We start from the raw sequence: 19,531 nt of genomic DNA, 5'->3' as shown, positions 1-19,531 counted from the left end.
GGGACGCTGCGGCGGTGACTCTGCGTGGAGCCGGCCTCCCCGTCTCTGCCCGCCGCGCCCCGAGGCCGATCAGTGACCAACGAGCACACGGAGCGCCGAGAGCAACGAGTCCGCTGTCCCCTGCGGAGGCGGCCGGAGCGGAGCCGGACACCCGCCTGCGAACGTCGGGGCGCGGACAGCAGCGAGCAGCCGCCGGGCCGCGTAAGCGGGGAAAGTGGAAGCGACGAGAGCGTCGCTCGAACCCGCGGCCGCGTCCCTTGCTCGGAGCCCGGCGGGGCTCAGCGCGTGCGGTCGGATGGGGAGGCCCGGCGGACGGGGTGTCCACCGACGCCTCCTTCTGGAGCAGCCGGGAACGCGGGGCGAAGCGCGGGCGCCGCAGCTCAGGCGCGGAGAGCGCGGCGGTCGGTCCCCGCCCGAGCCCCTGGCGCCCCGCGCTGCGGCGGAACGAGCCGTCCGAGCGCCACGGCCCGGGGACCAGGCCCCTGCGCCCCGGCCCGAGCGCGTCAGGAGCCGCCGCGGGCTCCCCGGCCGCCTCCCCAGGCCAGCACCCGGCCCCCAGCGAGCCCCGACGGCAGCCGCAGCGAGAGCCGCGACGCCGCCAGGCTGACAAAAGAGGCGGCGGTCACGTGGGGCCGCCCACGCCCGGCGCGCCGTGACGTCAGCACCCGGCGACCCGGCCATTGATTCCCGGCGGCGGCGGCGGCTACGTGTTGGGGCGGGCGGGGAGGGTCCGCGGCCGTGGCAGCCTCTGGGGTCGGGCCGCGGCCCGGAGGATCAGCGCAGCCGGTAAGGAGGTAGTTTCCTTCTCCGCACCCGCTTCCCCACCCGAGCCGCTGAGGGAGAGGGGCGCGGGGAAGTGCGCGCCGGGGGGGGGGGGGGGTGCGTGCGCGTGCGTCTGGGCGCGTGCTCCCGCGTGCGCGCGCGTGTGGGCCCGGGCGCGTCGGGTGCGCGCGCGGATGCTCGGGCGCGCGTGCTACCGGAGCCTAGCGGCTGGGTACCACCGGCGCTGCTGCCCTGGGCGCGGACCGCGGCCGGACGCGGGGCTCCCGGGGCTGGTCCGGGGCCGCGCCGCCCCGCGCCTCCGCGCCGGGACCGCCTGCGCCCGCTCCGCAGCCCCGGGGCAGCCCGCGCGCCCTGCGTGCCTCTCGCGGGGAAGGCGTGGGCGTCCGCCGCGGACCGCCCAGTGCGGGTCGCGGCCACCGCGCGGTGCCCCGGCCGGGCCCTGCTGCAGGAGGCCTAGTTGCGTCACCGCCCGGCCCTGCGCCCTGCGTCCGCTCGGCGGCTTCTCGGGCCGCGCCGGAGGGTAAGCCTGCCGCAGGTGCCGCGCGTGATGTCGGACGCGGGGGCTCGCCTTTCCGCCCGGGTTGCCTGTCCCTGGGCGCGGGGGAGTCCCCGCAGGCGCTGGGCCGAGGCGGCGGAGGCTGGGCTGCCCGGCCAGCGGACCCGCGCGCGCAGGCCCGTGCTACTGCCGGGAAGGGAGGCCGGGGAGGTCACGGGGAGCACAGGACGCAGGGGCGTCCGAGCCGACGAGCGACGCTGCCAGCTTCTCGCCTTGCCAAAGAAGGCTCGTTCCCATCGCTCCCGAGCCCCCGAAATACCTTCCTCGTTGTCGAAACAGTCGCGCGCTCGCTGTATGGGAGGCGGAGGAGTAGGAGTGGAACCGGGCATGGACTTTGGAGTCAGGTGTGCGGTTTGCCGTCTGTGTAACATTCAGTGAGTTACTTAACTCCTCCTCGGCCTTACTGACCAGATGAGGGTCGTTACATCTACCTGGCAGGGGTATTGTCAGAATTTGAAGTGTCCAGCTGTGACTAGTAAGGGTACGGGACCCAGACACTTGAACTTGCTCTCTCGCTGAAGGCTGCCCGTGGGTACAGCCGAGGGAGAAGGGGGGAACTTTTTGCTATTTGGGTCTTTGCTATTTTGCCAGATGTGATGAAGCCGACTTGGGGGGGTAGTAGGCGGAGGAATCTCAAAATCCATAATCTCTCCACTAAAGACCTCATAAAACTTTAGAATTGGAAAGAGACTAAGGCCTCACTTAATTATAGCTTCTGTTTATTGAGCACTTGCTATGTGCCTGACACTGTACAGAACACTTTACATCAGTGCGCCTGGGAGGCTCAGTTGGTTGAGCGTCTGCCTTCAGCTCAGGTCACGATCCCAGGGTCCCAGGATCGAGTCCCACATTGGGCTCCCTGCTCAGTGGGGTCTGCTTCTCCCTCTGACCCCCCCCACCACGGTTTCTCTTTCTCATTCTCAAATAAACAAAAAATAATAACAAAAAAGAACACTTTACATCCACTAATTTAAAACCTTTCTCAACCCCGTGCAATAAATGAGCATATCCCCACTGTTGAGATGCAGAAGTCTTGGCCCAAATCCCGGCCCTAGTCAGTGGCAGAACTGGAACCCAAGCTTCTCAGGCTTGTTATTTCTCAGTGACTAGAGTGCTAGCCACGTGAACCTGGGGTCACAGGACAAGGGAGGCACAGGCAGAGCTCAGAGGGCCAGTATTTGCTGAAAGAATAATACTTCAAATTGTTCAGTGATAAATTATCTTTTATTTTACATTGTACCCAGCATTATCCAGATGTGAACCGAGATTTGGCCTTTTCACCCAGAGAAAAAGGAAAGGCTCGTGGGCACACAGTGCTGGGGTCGTGGCCACACAATAGGTATTTGGTAATTATCTTCGGAAAGAATAAAAAATCTTGAGGTATTGTTATTTCTGCAAGAACGAGACCCATTGCTTAATACATAAAGGCTTCCTTAAGCTGTTCTTATACGATGACGGTGTTATACAAGCATCTTTCTTATTCACGGATTTAAAGATTAGAAGGTATGTTTCAGACTGGACTGCTGTTACTATCTGTGACCAGCTGATTAGAGTTTTCAAACGTGCGAGCAGAGGGTCCGAGTCTTGTGCGTCTGTAGCGATCTCTCGAGATCGCTACAGAACACACAGCAGTGTGTTTTGCTTTAACATCCGTTAGCATTGGACTGTAATGGGTCTAGCTGCCTGAATTAAGTTTTCTGGCGAACACTGGGTGATTGGTGTCGGGTAAAGAGTTCAAAATGTTAAGTTTGTGGCAACATTTATTCCTTGGTCGAGACCCGTGGCTGGTGCACATTCATGCGGATGGTAAGCTGGCTTTAAACAGAGGTGTCCTTGGTGTCTGTGATCAGCTGTTCCGTGTTCTCCGAAGATGACTTAGGGCCCCAGAGTGGGTTATAGAAACTCACAGGTTTACGTTACTTATCCATGTAGACTGTAACTTATACCCCACACCCCCCCCCAGGACTGGTCATTGCTGCTTCTCTACCCTCCCAGATGCCTCAGAGCCACCTATCTCACTGTCTTTATCAAACTTAGTGGGAGAAAGTGTCCCACAACCTATCCTTCATTGCCCCTGTACCCCATCACCACCATGTACACAGTGAATCTCTTTCCGCAAAAAAAAAAAATGGTCTGTGCATCCAGTTGCGAATGGCAGAAACCAACCATAAACTAGTGCCAAACAAGAGCCCCCCCCGGCCACCTGTGACCGCTTGACTCGGAGGCCAGAGACAGGCTTCAGGTATGACTGGATCCTAAGGCTGAAAGAATGTTGGGAAGACCTTGCCCTGCCTTTCTCTGTCCCTTTTTGGTTATTGGCCTCATATTTTCCTGCTGCTTTCTCTGGACATGCTGAAAAAGCTGAGCCCCGGCTGCCCCAAGCCGGTGACTGTAGGTCCTCATCCACATTGTAGACTAATGACAGCGGTATCACTAGAGACAGGGATCCCGTGGCCGGCCAGGGCTGCGTCACAGGCCCAGTCCTATCCCTCCGTCACCGCACGGGGTGACCACTGCGTGTGCGTGTGTGCGCACACGCCCTTAGCCCGCCTCTCTGAGGCCCTTCCAAAGCCTTCTGACTGGAGCGAACTGCCCTGGTTTTGTGTGTCTGTTGAGTTGTTGCTGTGTTGTGGCTCTGACCCTGAGCCTCCTAACCCTTCCCGTGTGGCAGCTGCAGCCTCCCTTCCCCCCCAGTTTCATCCGACTGACTGCCTCCCGGGAGCCGTCCGGGACCCCCATCAGTGAGTTAGGCCCCTTCTCTCCTGTTCATGGGTAAACACCCGGACTGAGCCCTGCTGTAGAGCCGAGCACTCTCAGCCCGGGTTGGCGTTATTCCTCCTCTTAAAGTATGTGAACCAGCTGATACCTGTGGTCTGTTTACTGCCCGTCTCTCCTCGTTGGAACGTCAGCTTTGTGAAAGTAATGAGGGAAAGAATTTTGTTTCTCTAGGACCTAGGACAGTGCCTGCACGCATTTGTGCTTAATAAATGTTTATTAAATGAATGAATGACGATCTGCCCACAGGGAGAAAACGCTGATGTCATGTTGGCGAGGACTCCAGTCTGTACAACAGACCACGTTCTCACTGTGAATTCTGTAACCCAGTACCGCGGGCCCGCCCTGGAAAGGCAGAGGCACTCCCCAGGTCCCCGCGGAGGCCAAGACTCAGGCCCCACGGAGCAGCCACGTGGAAATGCTTCCCTCCATGCTTAGCCCTTTCTGAACCATGACAGTTTGTGTGTGGAGGTTCTTCCCATGGTTTGAGTCCGTTTCCTGGGGTGTTTATTTTTAAAACATTATTTGAGCACCTACAGTGTACCAGGCACTGGTCTAAGCCTTTTATAAATAACTCATTCTTCAGCTGGAGTTTTGGGAATAAGGGTTGTGAACTTTAAAACTTCTTTTTTCTCCTTAAATACCAAAACACTCAAGAAAGTCTCAAAATTCCCAATTAGAGGGACTCCTGGCTGGGTCAGAGGAGCAGCAACTCTTAATCTCGGGATGCAGGGGGCGGGGGGTTCTAGCTCCATGTTGGGTGTAGAGATTACCTAAAATCTTTGAAAAAAAAAAATCCCAATTAGAAAATTTCATGAGCAGTGAGACCCCTCTGTGCAGCCCCTCTCACCCCCCAGAGGTGTGCGCCTCCTTCCAGGGGAGGAGTTAGTGCGGCCGTTGAAGAAGTGAAATTAGATCTACGTACCCAGGTGTGTATACACGGTGTGGACATAAGATCTTGCCATGTGTCTGGTCATCTGGTTGTCACCCAAGTGCCTCCATGCTCTGCATGCCCAGCCACATGCCTTCTCTCCCCTCCGGTGGCCTGGGTGCCTCCACTGCACCCACCACTGGTCCCGGGGACACAGAGCCACCCAGCCAGGGGCGTGGGGGCGGCCATCAGGACAGGGTTGCTCAGGTGCTGGTCATCCTGTCCAGGGAGGGCCCCGTGCCTCGCAGAGCACATCTGTCCTCCTCCAGGGTTGCTGTGCCTTTCCTCCCAGGAACCTGCCCATGCCACACCCACTCCCTTTTGTTTCTTCTTTTAACACAGACCAGTAGTTCTGGTAGCGGTGGAGATCTGGGGGAGGGGGACTAGTGTGTAAGCCCATACTTAACCTCTACCTGCTGTGGTGCACGGGGCAGGCCAGGTCCTGACACACTTCCAGAAAAGTGAGTCCCCACGTCCACTGCCATGCCCAGTGCTCCTGGTGCCTATCCCAACCTGCCCACCCCAGGGCTGGGTACTTTACCTAAAAAGGAAAAGCTTCACTACATTGTCTGGCTTTAATTTGCATCTTCTGTTATAATTAAGTTTGGAATCTTTTCGCATGTGCTTACCATTTTTTTCTATTTTTTAAATTTTCAGTTATTTCTCGATTCACCTAATTGCATTTAAGTTTTTTTTTTTATAAATTACACAATGCCCTAAAAAACCTGAATATTTGCTCATGATAAAAACAAACAACTTTATTTGCTGTGAATATTTTTCTAATTTGTTGTTTGCCATCTACTTTTGGCTTTTTCATTAAACATACAAAACTTATTTTTCATTATTCTGTAGACAAATTTTGTACTTTTTGATTTCTTGCTTTGCTTGTAAGCTTTAAAATGTTTTTTCTTCATTCTGTATTCTAGTATCTTATGTTTTGCTTTTTTATTACCTTAAAATGCTAATATTCAGTTCTACTTCTAATTTTAAAATATTTGATGAAAATATTGTGTAACGTTTTAAATAAAATCAGTTTGAATTAGATGAAGGTCTATGCTTTATTTTATGTTACACTAGTGTATGTGTCGTATATTTTCCCGTTTTAAAGTAACTTATTAACATGTCAAAGCCTGTTGTATGTAGCTGAGATTGAAATATATGTGTGATTCCCATAATCGTATGTTCTTAGCTGCGCGGGCAGCGTTTCTCTGCGGCCGCTGCTCCACTGTAGGAAGCTCTCTCGTCCCACCGGCAACTCCTCGGTGTGTAGCCAAGACAATGAGTTTAGCCCCTTCCAGTTCCTCATCCCACTCTTTCCCTAAAGCTCTTTTTTATTATGATATAATTATGTATGGTAGACAACAAATGTCCCAATGAATACTGACAAATACATACTCATTTAATCACCATCCAGATCAGGAAAATAGAACATTTCCATCGCCCCAGAAAGGTCCTTCCTGCCCCTCCCTGGTCATCCCTGTCCCCAGAACTCTGCCGTCCCCACGGACTGGCCGTGCTGCTCTAAAACCTCACGTAAGGGGGGTCCTACGACACGCACTGCTCTCGCCCTCTGCGTGGACACACAGCAGTGTCTGCGCGCGCCATGGGACGGACCTTCGGTTTGTTTCCAGCTTAGGGCTTTCAGGAGTAAAGCTCTGAATATTTTTTTCTTCATTTTTATTGAGGTGTAAAGCACATACAGTGAAATTTACTGCCTTAGCATTTTCAAGCATACAGGGCAGTCGTGTTACCTACATTCACACTGTGAAGCATCCAGAACTTCCTCTCTTGCAAATCTGAAACTACCCATTAGGCGGCAGCTCCCCCCTCCCCGTCGTACCCCCGGCTCTGTGCGCGTCCTCATGCACGGCTCCTTGTGGCCATGTCTTTGTGCCTTCCTTGGTAAGTGCCTGGGAGCGCGGGTGCTGGTTTGAGGGCGGTCCTGTGCTTAGCCTCGGGAGGAAGTGGCAGCCTCCGGAACGGCGACTCCGTTTCGCGGTGCCGCCAGCAGCGTGTGAGAGTTCCAGTTGCTCCATGTCCTACCCTGTTGAGAGACTGGGACTTTGTTCGTTTTAGCTCTCCCGGCAGCTGGGAGGTGGTGTGGTGTCTGACGGTGCTACCGCATTGATGTTTTTTTTTTGTTTTGTTTTGTTTTTTAATTTATTTGACAGACAGATCACGAGTAGGCAGAGAGGCAGGCAGAGAGAGAGGAGGAGGCAGGCTCCCTGCTGAGCAGAGAGCCCGATGCGGGACTCAATCCCAGGACCCTGAGATCATGACCTGAGCTGAAGGCAGAGGCTTAACCCACTGAGCCACCCAGGCGCCCCGATGTTTTAATCGTTTATTTCCACGGCTGCTTCCGTGACCAGGCTCTGAGCTTCTTAAGGGCAAGTGTCATGCCGTTTGTAGTTACCTTTTCATTCTTACTGACTCCCCCTATTTTGGGGGTGATAGATACTTTCTAACAGAAAACTTGAAAATTGTAGGAGACTAAGAAATGAGTGAAAGTCCTGGTAATCCAACCCGTCCATCCATGTCGGCGTCTTTCACGCACGCCGTGCCGTGTTGCTCGCACCATGGGCTCGTGGGTTCTGGCCTTGGTTGAGTCAGGCCCTCCGCAGTGTCCCAGCCCGCCCTGCACTCTGTCATCTCAGGGCATCGCCTGGCCATGGAGATTGTTGTGTGTTCTTGGCCAAAACTGTCACGTGTCACTGCCAGGAAGAGTGGAATTGCCGAGAGGAGGTCGTTAGACTCAGCACAGTCCGCCCTCTAGGTCTGGGGAGGGAGTCTGGCCTCAGGGAAGCGGGCTGTCTCCGGGAGGAAGGGTAATTGTGGGGCAGGTGGTCAGCAAGCCCTGCTCCTTCTGTATATTGTCTTCCGAAGCGAAAATTGTTCTGTTCACTTACTATGATTTAAACATTTGCCATGGCGTTAACTCTGTAAATACCACTTTTGTGTGTTGTAGAATCCATGGCTCTTCCAGAAGCCACATGACCATGTCTCCAGCCGGAGACATTAAAGCTGTTTTCAGTTTTTTCCCTGTTGTAAACCATGCTATAGCCAACATGACTTTTCATACTGGATTTCAAATTCTCTTCCCCAAGGTAGATTTTTAGGATTTTATTATTATGTTTATCAGTCATGACTAGTAATAGGATTATTAATCATGACTAGTAATAGGGTTATATATATTTTTTAAAGATTTTATTTATTTATTTGACAGACAGAGATCACAAGCAGGCAGAGAGGCAGGCAGAGAGAGAGAAGCAGGCTCCCCACCTAGCAGAGAGCCCGATGCGGGGCTCGATCCCAGGAGCCTGGGATCATGACCTGAGCTAATAAAGGCAGAGGCTTACCCCACTGAGCCACCCAGGTGCCCCAGGGTTATATTTTTTTCAGTAAGCTCCATGCCCAATGTGGAGCCCAACATGGGGCTTGAACTCCTGACCCTGAGATCGAAACCTGAGCAGAGACCGAGACTTGGACCCTCAACTGAGTGAGCCACCCAGTTGCCCCTAAATTACATTATTATTAATCATTGTTGTTGACTATTAACTGAGGTTACGAACACTTAAGGCATTGGACAAACACAACATCCAGCTACCTTAATAAAACAGTGGAAGCCATCACTGGTCTTACCACCAGTGTAGTAGAGTGTCTGCGTCTCCTCCTCCCTTCTTGTTTCCTTTCCCCCACCCCTTTCTTTGGTCCAGTCATTGGTGTGTACTCACCCCACAGATGTTTGCTGAGCACCTTCCATTGCCAGAGCACTGAGCTGGGTCACGGGCGTATGAGGCTCGCGTGCTCAGGACAGACAGACATTATGAGTAATCAAACGATCGCGCAAACGTGTAGCTTTAAGTAGCGATAAAGACTACAAAGAAAGCTCTCCTACAGTTATGGGAACTGTAAATTTTATATGCCTTCTGCCCTCTGGCGTAGGGACCGGGCTTGAGGAGGAAACAGTGTGTGACTGCGCTTTTTCAAGGCGGCAAGAGTGCTCTGCGGCCGTTGGACAAACAGAATGGAACATGACTTTTGTGAAGTCTGATGAGCGGAGGTTTGGCGGGGAAGTGGTGCACGCGGCACACCTTGTTAGGACCTTGGGCCTTTATCCAAAGACCAGCGGGTAGCTGTAACGGGTTCAAGGACAGGAGATGGTGGTGACCGGATCATATTTGAGAACATTCTGGGTAGGGCCAGAGCGGATTCCTAGAGTCCAAGGCTAGACTGTGAAGGTTTGCATTGCGTCCCCAGCCAGCACTGAGTAATCTCATTTTGCATTGCCAATTTTGTGAATGGAGACGTAGACCATACTATGTCGTTGCTTATTGGTGTGGTTGAATGTTTTCCCAAGTGTTTCACAGGCTGTCATACTTGTGTGTGTGCGAGTATCTTATTATTGGCCGCGGTTCCAGCAGGGACAGCTCAGTGTCGTGGCCCAGGGCACCTGCTCTGGAGCCAGAATGCCTGAGTCGGAATCCTGGCTCTGGGAACTGCTGGCGGTATTACCTTGAGCAACCTCTGTGGCTTTGGTCTGCCTCAGTTTCCCCTTCTGCAGCATGGGGTCCGCAGTAGTGTCCCCCTCTCCCCGGTGACGGTGGGATGAAAGGCTGGAGCACGGCACCGTCCCCGTGAGCTCTGCGTCTGTTCGCGCCATCTCGTTTAAGTAGCTGATGTACATGTATGTTTATGAGCTCGGCCTTCCCTGTGTGTTGTAACAGTGGCTCCCTCCCTGTTTTTTTTTAATACATTTTAAAACGTATTTTCAAACAATGTCATATTTTTTGAAGTACAAAACTTCTCTGCAGTGAACAGATGTCCTTCTCCTTTCTGATGTCTTCCGTTGCTATGAAGTAAGTCATACATACTGACTTTGTTTCTTAATGTTTTTATTTAAATACAGATAACCCTTTAATCCATTTGTAATTTATTCTGGCTTACTAATATAAGGCAAGGCTCTAAATCGGTTTTTCCCCCCAAAAAGCCAACGAATTGGCTGAGCTCCATGTTCTGACACGCCCTTCCTCCCTCACTGCTGCTTTTGGCTCCCTTCCTGCCGCCCTACCAGACACGGGACCCGCACACACACCAGGTCTGTTGAGGGAATGTGGTTCTGCTCTGTCGGTCTGTAACTCCATTCTTGTTTGCTACCAGGACGGCCGTGAATTAGTGTAACTGTCTTCTTTCCGGTCACTTGGTCAGATAGCCGCTCCTTACTGCTCTAACCTCGTCAGAAATCGTGGTAAACCGTTCCTGCGTTCGGCTCTCGCTGGCGTCCAGAAACTGTCCTGCCGTCGCGTGTGGGGTGGGCGCACCTTCTGTCTCAGACTTCTTCAGAAATTTATACTTCTCCCCACGTAGGCTGCTCACAGCCCTTGAGATTATTCCTGGATGTTTCTCTCCCCTTTTTTAAAAAATGTTTTATTTGCTTTTAAAAAATACATTATTTTTGTCCTACATATTAGGAAGAAGTTGTGTTTTGTATAGTTTTCTTATATCCAGCCATATTCCTTAACTGCCCTTGGTTTCTAAAAGTTTTTCATTCTGCGATCAATTCGAGTTTTGATATTATCTGCACATATCTGTTGTGTTTTTTTTTTTTTACTTTTATCTCATGTTTCTGTTTTCCATTATATGCTAGAATTTCTAAAACAATTTTGATACCATATTTCTTTCATTCCAAGACAGTTGAGCACAGAACATGCTACTGATTCAATAGTAGTTTTGGGGGGCTACGACATGAAATGTACCACACGTTGTAATTCACATTATAGTATCAGAAATGTTAGGGGTGCGTCTCAGAACTGAGGAAATAAAATAACAGTAGTAATGGCAGCCCTCCGTATTTTCTCATTCTAGTGGGAATGCCTAACCAGTTTTAGATACGATATTGGCTGTTGGCTTGTTCTGTTTTTTCAGATGAAACAAAGTATGCTAATTCTGCTGGATGGTGACGGGAAAGGTACGCTGTTGGCTTAGCTAGCGAGTGGAGCTAGGGCCACGCACACGTCCTCTCCGACAGCCGGTCCGTGTCCGCCTTCTGCCTCGGGTGCCCTGGATCCGCAGATCCCTGGCTACAGGGCAAGGGCTCTGCTTGTTTTGCAGTGGGAGCTCCCAGACCATCCCTGACCATCAAGGACCAGATTCATTCCCCAGAGCTGCGGGACAAATCACCGCAGATCCGGCAGAGTTCCAGAGGCCAGAGATCCAAAATTTCTGCCGCTGGGCCGAAGTCACGGTGTCACAGGGCTGGGCTCCCACCAGGGGCTTTCAGCGAGAACCCCTTCCAGTTTCTGGGGGCTGCCTACGTTGTTTGCCTTGTGTCTGCATCACTCCTGTCTGCAAGGTCAGCCTCCTCAACTCTCTGTCCACTCACCCGCTCCTACTGTGTGTAGCTGGTATGTTTGTGAACTTGTCAATGCTGAAGAAAATGCTTTTAAAGACCTACGTTAGGAATAGCAAAAGCCTTTTTCGCTCCCTTTTTGAATAATACTAGGGACACCTGGAAATGCTCTAGTTCAGGCCCCGAAAGTGCACTGAGTTCTGCGGAGTCCCGCAGCCTCCACCCCTCCTGCTGTCCCCAGTGTCCTCCTCAGTCTCTAGCTCTAGGCAGCTGGGAGAGGAGACGGGCAGAGCACATTTCTTCTAAGACTGTTACGAAGACAGCATTAAAAACTGCTCAGTTAAGACTAGAGAGCTGAAAGAAAAAAGTACAGTCAGCATATCATTTATTTAGTAAACTGGTCATTCAGGTAATTGGCCGTTTGGCAAACGGCTGTTCATCACTTGGCTATTGGGGACATCAGGCTGCTCACCCGGGAACAGTGCAGGGCTGAGGGCAGAGGCTGAGCCTGCCTAGCCCGGGGCCTCACCTGCCCCTCTGCCTCCTACAGACCATGGAGATGGGACATTGCGCCTGCAGGAAGCTGGGACTAAGCCCGTCCACTCGCAGGCCGGGCCCCAGGGATGAAGAGAAGACGAGAGAGATGGGAGGCCCCCCCTTCGGACCCTGACTCCGCGGAGCCCCAGGGCGGGCCAGTGGCCCGAGCAGAAAGCGGTCGCGCCCTGTGCCCGGCGGGCCTCACGCAGGAGGGGCAGATGGAGAGAGTCTAGACCTAATGCGTAAAGTCACAAGGAGGTCCTCTTGTGGGGTTCTAGAAGACTAAATGTGCGTTGATGGTTTGAACTCCCGTGTGAAATATTTAGCACTGGCCTGACATGGTTCTTCCACGGTTCGGATGTTACCGCTAACACTGTACCTTTCACGTACGGTAACGCTTGCTCTCAGCTAAAAGTTGGTAAATACCACTCTTCTTTCATTTACTGGACACTTTTGATTGGGTACAGGGGTTCCTGCTGTTGGAGGGGCTGTTGGAGACCTCTGTGTCTTCTCGAGTCCTGGAGGCGTCTCTTACCATAGCTTCTGAAGCCAGTCTGGTGACCGACCCCCGGCGTCCGCTCAGACACAGCCACAGAGCGCAGCTCAGCCGTCGGGCGAGTCACCAGCCGGTGTGTGGGAAGCCTCAGGGGCTGTCAGAGCAAGTGGGCTCGTTGCGGGAAGCCCCTGAGAGTACCGAGACGGTGTTCATGCGGCTGCCGCAGTAGCTGTTCCAGTGAAGCAATAAATCTAGTGACAAAGAACTGAGGGGGACCGACAGCAGAGGCAGGTAGTGCAGGCGCACCTCGCAGCTCTGCGATTTGCTTGTCATGGATTCACTAGGAGTGAAGAACAGGACTTTATTGGAGCACCCGGGTGGCTCTGTGGGTTCACCATCTGCCTTCGGCACAGGTCATGATCCCGGGGTCCTGGGAGTAAGCGCCGCATCAGCAGGGAACCTGCTTCTCCCTCTCCCTCTGCTGTTCCCCTGCTTGTGTTCTCTCTCTGTCAAATAAATAAAACCTTAAAAAAAAAAAAAGAACAGGAGTTTATTCTTGTGCTGCCCTGTTCTGAAATGATGCCTAGTAGTTAAAAGTAACTTAGTAATTTGTTACTTTTTTAATAACATGTTGCGAGTTAAGTAGCAAACACTTGTAGGCAGGACGTTCTTGAGGCATCCCTGCTCTGAGCAAATACTGAAGGAGTTTGCAGACGTCTGCTTTCCAGAAGGGACGTAGATGGTTCCGCTGGGCATAGCCCGAACGCACGTAAGGTCTGGCTGTAGGAGACACGGGGGTCGGAGGACCGCTGTCAATATGCACGCTGTCCGGTTATACGTGAGTAAATGAATCATTTCAAAGCCAGACTAACGTTTATATTAAAAAGCAAAGATAACTGAGATTGGAAACTAAATAACGCATCCTTCCCCATGCCTGGGGGCCCCTAGTGGCGCGGAACAGAGCTGGGTAGCGCGGAGGGGCTGTTGTGCACGCACTGTATCCTGGGTGGTAACTGGGGTAGGCAGTTGCTGGCCAGGAGCTCTAGGTGTACACACACAGTGGAACTCAGCAAGTGGACCCTCCTGGAGGGGGCACTGCACGTTCACGGTGCCTTTATGCCCAGAGGAGGCGCAGGAAAGGTCTGCACTGGCGAATTCATGGCAGAGGATTGCGGGCAGTTCATTCCCATTTTCTGATATTTTCTGCAATTGACGTGTTACTTTGGGTTCATTTTTTTTTTAAGTGGTCCATCCAGCTCGTTGAGTCCCTACAGGAGAACAGGATGGAGAGTGAGATCAGCACCTCACCACCCAGTGGGAGGCTGCAGGGTGGGGGTGGGGGGAGCCAGGTGCTGTCGGGGGCAGAGGCTGGGAGCCCGTGTCCTTACACGGCCCGCACTGACCCTCCGGAGCGCGTGTCCCCTTCTGCAGCACTGCATCCCAAGTCAGGGCCAAAGGGACGGAGGTGGTGGTGGGGGCTGCGACTGAGGCTTTTCTAGACGAGCTTGTAGAAGGGGCAGAGTCTGTGGGATTGTTTGGCCACAAGGCAGGAAAACAGACGTAAGACAACAGACGTGAGACCTAACACGTTTTACTTATGTGGGAAGTAGAACATAAGGAACAGGCTGGAAGGACAGTAGGGAGAGCTTGGGGCTATTTCTAACCTTTTCAGATTGTGAAGTGTAGCACATCCGTGCAGAAGTGTGCATAAAGCACAAGTGTGCCACGTAGTGAACCGTGGGAACGGTAGCCAGCACCCACATTAAGAACTAGAATGTCACACACACCCGGAACATTCCTTCCGAGTCAGAACCCCTCCTTCCTCCCTAGAGGTAGTCCCATCCTGGGTTTGATGCAGTCAGTGCCTGCAATGGCCCCGCTGGTTTGGGACTTCATGTACTCCGGACCAGAGAGGACGTGTGTGACTTCCTCCCGCCCCCACTGTCATGTTTCGGTAATTGCCCACTTTGTTGCGTGTGGTAAAGTTCTGTCACTCCTGCTGCTGTAGAATATCCCATCATCGGCATGTGCCACCCTTCATCCGTTTTCCTTTTCACGGACTCTGGGATGCCTCCAGGCTGGGAGCTGTTAGGAATAAGAGAACTAAACTCTACGCACACGCAGCCACATCTGGAGGTGGAATTGCTAAGTGTGGGGCATGTGTATCGTCACACCTTCCTCCGTAACGGTAAACCGGTTTCCTGTGGTGATCGGGAGCGCTCTGCCCCCGAGCACCCACCTGGTCTGTCCCCACGGTCAGGGATGGTCAAGGTGCCAGTCTGGGGGATGGGCAGTAAGTCTCTGGGCTTCTGAGCATTTCCCCCAGGCAGTGAGAAGTATTGAGTGCTGTTTGGTAGGTTTGTTGATCTTTTCAGTTTCTTCCTTGGACATTCCTGTTCTTTCTACCCAGGGTCTGTTGGTCAGCTAGCCAGCCCTCTGAAGGGCGCTGTCTGGGGGTTGTGAGGCTCTGTAACACCTGTTCCTGCCTGGAGGAGAAGACCCTCGCGGCAGATACATAACCCAGTAATTCACAGCATTGCCACCATTCTCGGCTGCCTTTCCCCACCAGGCTGGCGGAGGGCGGGGGGCGGGGGGGGCTGTCCCCAGTGCTTTCCACCTTCGGCAGCGCTCACTAGGTGCTTTGGGAAGTTCTCTTCGGTGGCGAGTCATTTTTGGAGGATGGGGTAAGTGCTGAGTCATGGAGAAGCACAAAATGAGGAATGGCCGACTGCACCCCTCCCCAGCCCAGAGTGGACTGAGGCTTCCCTGGAGGTGACATCTAGATCAAGCAGGTTTTGAAAGACTGTCTCATCAGGAGTGGAAGAGGTGCGCTCCAGGCCAAGGAATAAATGTGCAAAGGGCGCAGAGCGGAGAAAGCTCACTGCACTAGAAACGTGGGATCAGGATGTCACACGCTGGGAAGCGGGGATGGTGGAGAGAGGCCTCCGCGGGAGCTCAGGCCGGGAAGGGCCGCCTGGTGAATCTCACAGGCAGTGGGGAGGAAGGCGGGTGAAACACAAGATGAGGTTCTCGCTGGGGACGGCTGGGGACGGCCTATCCCTGGAACTTATCTCTTCCACCAAGCAGAGCAACTGCGTAAGCCTCCCAGGAAAGCAGTTGCGTTTCCCTCTAGATAACAAGTTACCTCTTGGAAGTCAAGGAGTGAGCCAGGGGGTGCTGCAGAGCGAGACCCGGATTTACAGCGCGGTTTAAGCCTCAGGTTCCACATCTGTCATTTGGGAATCATGTCTACCTGGCGGAGCTGGGGCCGTGGGGGAGGTGGTGCCTGCGAAGGACTTAACTCCTGCGGGGAGGAGGAGCGGTGTGGACCCTGAACTGCGCCCACGCCGTCGTCCGTTCAGGCGCGTTTCTAACACGCTGGCAGTGTGCGTAAATGGTCCACAGTGGGGACTCGTCAACTGCAGAGACCTGCCCCCCGCCCCACACCCCCATCCCCCCGGCCGCAGGAGGCACCAGTGCTGAACCCGGAGGCAGAGAACAGGGCCTCCGGCTGTTTCCGCTGGGCGGGGGCGCAGCGGCCCCTCGTGCTCCTGAGCGGGGCAGGGCCTGCATTTCTGGCCGCCTTCATGCACACAGGCTGTCCGGCCCGCCGCCCTGCGCGGAAGGGATCGGAGCCGACGCGGCCGTTCCAGCCCCTCCCCCCGCGAAACTTTCCGGAGGGCAAGTCCTTCCGCAGAAACGAAAGCGAAATTGAAGCGGCCGTTTCCCCGCGCTCCGGGCACTTGGCGTCTGCGCGGCGGGGGGGCGGCCGCGGGGGCGGAACCGCCCGGGGAGGTCGCGTCTGGGGGCGGGGGGCGGCCGGCACCGCCCAGGACATGCGTCGGGGACACCATGGACCCCAGGCAGGTAAGCCGGCCGGGCCGCGCGCCCCTGACCCCGCGTGCGCTGGGGCTTCGGTCGGAGACTCGGTGCGCGGGGCTGTGCGTGCGCGCGGGGCTGTGCGCGTGCCATGTTCCAGGGGTTCGCATCCTGCGGGTTAACTCTGGGAGGAGGGGATGCGCCGGGGTGAGGGTCGGGGCGGCCCCTCCCTCTCTGCGAGGGCCCAGCCTTAGCCGGCTTCCCTTCCCCGTGCCCTCTCTGCATCCTTCCCACTTCCTTAAGGCTTCTGGGAAGTGAAAATTAGCCTTTCTTACCTTTCGGAGCAGGTTTGTGTACGTCACAGCTGTCCTCATTGTTGCCAGGAACTGGCAAAGCCCAGACGCCCTTCGCAGGCTGGTTCGCCGGCGGGGGTGTCTCCAGGCCAGAAGCGGGAAGGAGCTCCTGGTGCCCCGTGGAACCTCCCAGTCACTAGGCCAGGCAGGGAGGCTGCGCTCAAAAGACTGCGTACTCCTGGGTCCCTTTCCTCGACACTATGGGAAGAGCAGTTCTGGGGGCCCGGGAAGCAGATGGTGGCTGCCCGAGCCTGGGTGTGGGGGAAGGAGCTGACTGCAGAGCATGTGAGAGCGTTTCCGGGAGATGGAAATGTTGTGTATCCTCACGGTGGTAGTAGCAGGGCCGTACGTGCTTTGAGTCCATACAGTCAAAACTCACAGAGTGTGGGGCGCCTGGGCAGCTCAGTTTGTTAAGCAACTGCCTTAGGCTCAGGGCATGATCCTGGAGTTCTGGGATTGAGTCCCACGTTGGGCTCCCTGCTGGGGGGGGGGGTCAGGTCTGCTTCTTCCTCTGACCTTCCCCCTTCATGTTCTCTCTCTCTCAAATAAATAGATAAAATCTTTTAAAAAGAAAACCTCACAGAGTACACAAAAAGGATAAACTTTATGTATATAAGTTATACTTCCATTTTCAAAAGTTACATATATTTTTTTCATTCTCCTCTTCCAAAGGATTGGGGGCCCCTGGCCTGAAGGAAAAGCCTCTCTTCACACATACCAATATATCACTCAGTGGAACCCATGTGGTACGGGTGGGGGCTCAGCTCTGGATCCTAAACGTAGGAGATTGGGTGAAAGTGAACAGGATGGGGCGCGGCCATGAAGTGGTTTGGGATGTTGAGGGACTAGGAAGGGTCCCCACGGGCTGCTTCCCACGGGCTCCCTCTCACTCCCTTCAGTGGCTCTCCCTGGGGCTGTTCGCAAACCATGCTCTGGCTTCGCTATTAGGAGACTTGGGGGCTGAAGATAAAATTAATAATCTCCCTGCAGAGTTCCTTAACATAACTATTTGAACAAATACACACCCATTCTTTCCTTCACACATCGACTTTCCTTCCTTCCTGTCTCTGGGTCCGCTCAGGGTGCACACAGGTGCACATAACGGTGAGGCTTTTCCTTCTGTTTCCAGGACGAGCTTGGAGCCTACCTGTTCCTCAGCTTGCCTTTTTGTGGTTATTAATTCAGCCTTGTGTCATTGCTAGATTTTTCTCCAGGTGGATATGAATAGATCGTAACACATTGTTTTAAAAAAAAACAAAACACTGCTGTTCTGTGGCATGAATGTGTCATAATCTGTGGGGTTCCTTTTCTATAGACAGACAAATATTTTGCAGGTTTTAGCCACGTAGCAGCGGGTTTACATTTGGCTAGAAGCTGACTTTAACCACTTTGCGAAATAATTGTTTCACCAAGGTCCCTCCAACAGCTAGTGGGGAAATCCCTGAAGTCCCCATAATTCAGCGAGGAGCTGGGCACTCCCCTCTGTGTCGTGGGGGCGGGGTAGAGGGCAGCAGGAGGAACAATGAAGAGGCAGAGGCTGTTTGCCGCCGCTGTCACGGATTCAGCAAATGTTGGTTCAGGATCAGCTTGAGGACAGGCGCTGTTTTCGTCGCTGGGAGCACAGAGATAACTGAGACACTGTCCTCGCCTCCTGGGCGTTCACTGTGAAGTAGACTGTGTCCCCCCCCCCAGTAGCACTTGATGGAGAATATCGGGAGTGGGGCCGTGAGCATCCTTTCTGGACACTCAGTCTTGGTAATCGCCTCGTGATACACGGTGTGTACGTGCCGGTCCAACAAACAAACACAGCAGTATGAGCAGAGGTAAAGGAACGGTATTGTAGGAGTTGAGAGGGAGGGGCTTGAGGAGACACAAACACCCATGGGCTGAGTCACACGTCTCCAGAAGAAGGTGGCCTTTAAGGAGATCTTGAAGGAAAGGGTCAGACTTATAATGGGGCCGTAGAGAAGCTGTCAGGCCCACTGGACTGGAATGTAGGGGTACAAAGATCAAGGCTTTGTGGCGGCCTGGTGAGAAGTAATTAGAGGCCGGAGCTGGAAAAAGATGCGTGTATGAGAAACTATGGGGTGGGGGTAGACAAGATAGAGCTTAGCGACTGCCTAGTAGACGCGGGAGGTGAGGGAGGAAGGCAGGCGGCAAAGCTGGCTTGGGGCTCTGCGCTGCATAACCGCGAGGAGAACAGCGCCGTCAACAGTCATGGGGATAGCAGAATGGGCGGGGTTGAGGGAAAGGGTTCATTTGGTTCAGAATCTGTGGTGTTCGAGGTGGGGCAGGGTATCCAAGTGGACAGATCATCTAGGCATTTGGAAGTTCAAGTCTTGGCTTTGCAAGGCAGTGGCTGGAGGAAATAGAGGAAAGAGATTGGAGCACTGTTTCTTAGGAGTGCTAGTTTATGTTGGGGGGTGGATGAAGTCGACCTGGGGGAGGAGGGTGAGGCCCTCCACACATGTCCCTCCACACATGTCCCTTTCCTCCACACACAAGGGACATGGGGACACAGAAGAAGAGAAGGCGGTGTGAGGGGCGTTTGTAAGGAAGATCCTCTGTCCGGGGCGTGTTTGGGAGCCTGAGTGGACCACCAAGCCGGGGAACGGAATCCGAGTGCAGAGGAGGGCCTTCCACCGCCCAGGTCCTTCTCCAGCACCTTGGGGAAGCCTCCGTGTGGGAATGGGGGCAGGGCCCGCGGGCAGAGGAGGGAGCTGGCCGCGAGACCGGGGCTGAGTGGGGGCGTGTGTAGGGTCAGAATGAGGAAGGCTTGGGGGCTGCTGACCCACAGCCACAGCGGCCACTCACGTAGGGGCTCCCCGGGAGTCCCGAGCAGAAGCAGGAGATGCACAGGGAAGTGGCCATCGGGAAAGAGCAGGACTCAGCAACTCAGCCCACAGACCCCGGGGCTCACGTGTCATCCCCGGCT

At 54.0% G+C, this 19,531-nt stretch overlaps 1 protein-coding gene across 4 annotated transcripts in view; it reads left to right on the top strand.

Annotated features, from left to right (window-relative positions):
• The first annotated feature begins 750 nt into the window (after positions 1–750).
• The window catches only part of LOC111138988 (adenosine deaminase, RNA specific), a 37,023-nt gene continuing 18,242 nt past the window's right edge, over positions 751–19,531 (top strand). For 2 of the 4 annotated variants that reach the window (XM_022491045.1, XM_022491044.1), the window contains exon 1: positions 16,242–16,291. In XM_022491045.1, the coding sequence (XP_022346753.1) occupies positions 16,277–16,291 (15 nt within the window). In that variant the 5' untranslated portion in view covers positions 16,242–16,276. Of the gene's footprint in view, positions 787–1,241; positions 1,304–16,241; positions 16,292–19,531 lie in introns of those variants that run through there. The other 2 variants (XM_022491048.1, XM_022491047.1) reach the window with 2 other exon arrangements.

The sequence above is a fragment of the Enhydra lutris genome, unplaced genomic scaffold, assembly GCF_002288905.1.
Source record: "Enhydra lutris kenyoni isolate GAN:26980312 unplaced genomic scaffold, ASM228890v2 scaffoldscaffold94, whole genome shotgun sequence".
Taxonomy (NCBI): domain Eukaryota; kingdom Metazoa; phylum Chordata; class Mammalia; order Carnivora; family Mustelidae; genus Enhydra; species Enhydra lutris.
This window is presented reverse-complemented; position numbering and strand designations above follow the sequence as displayed.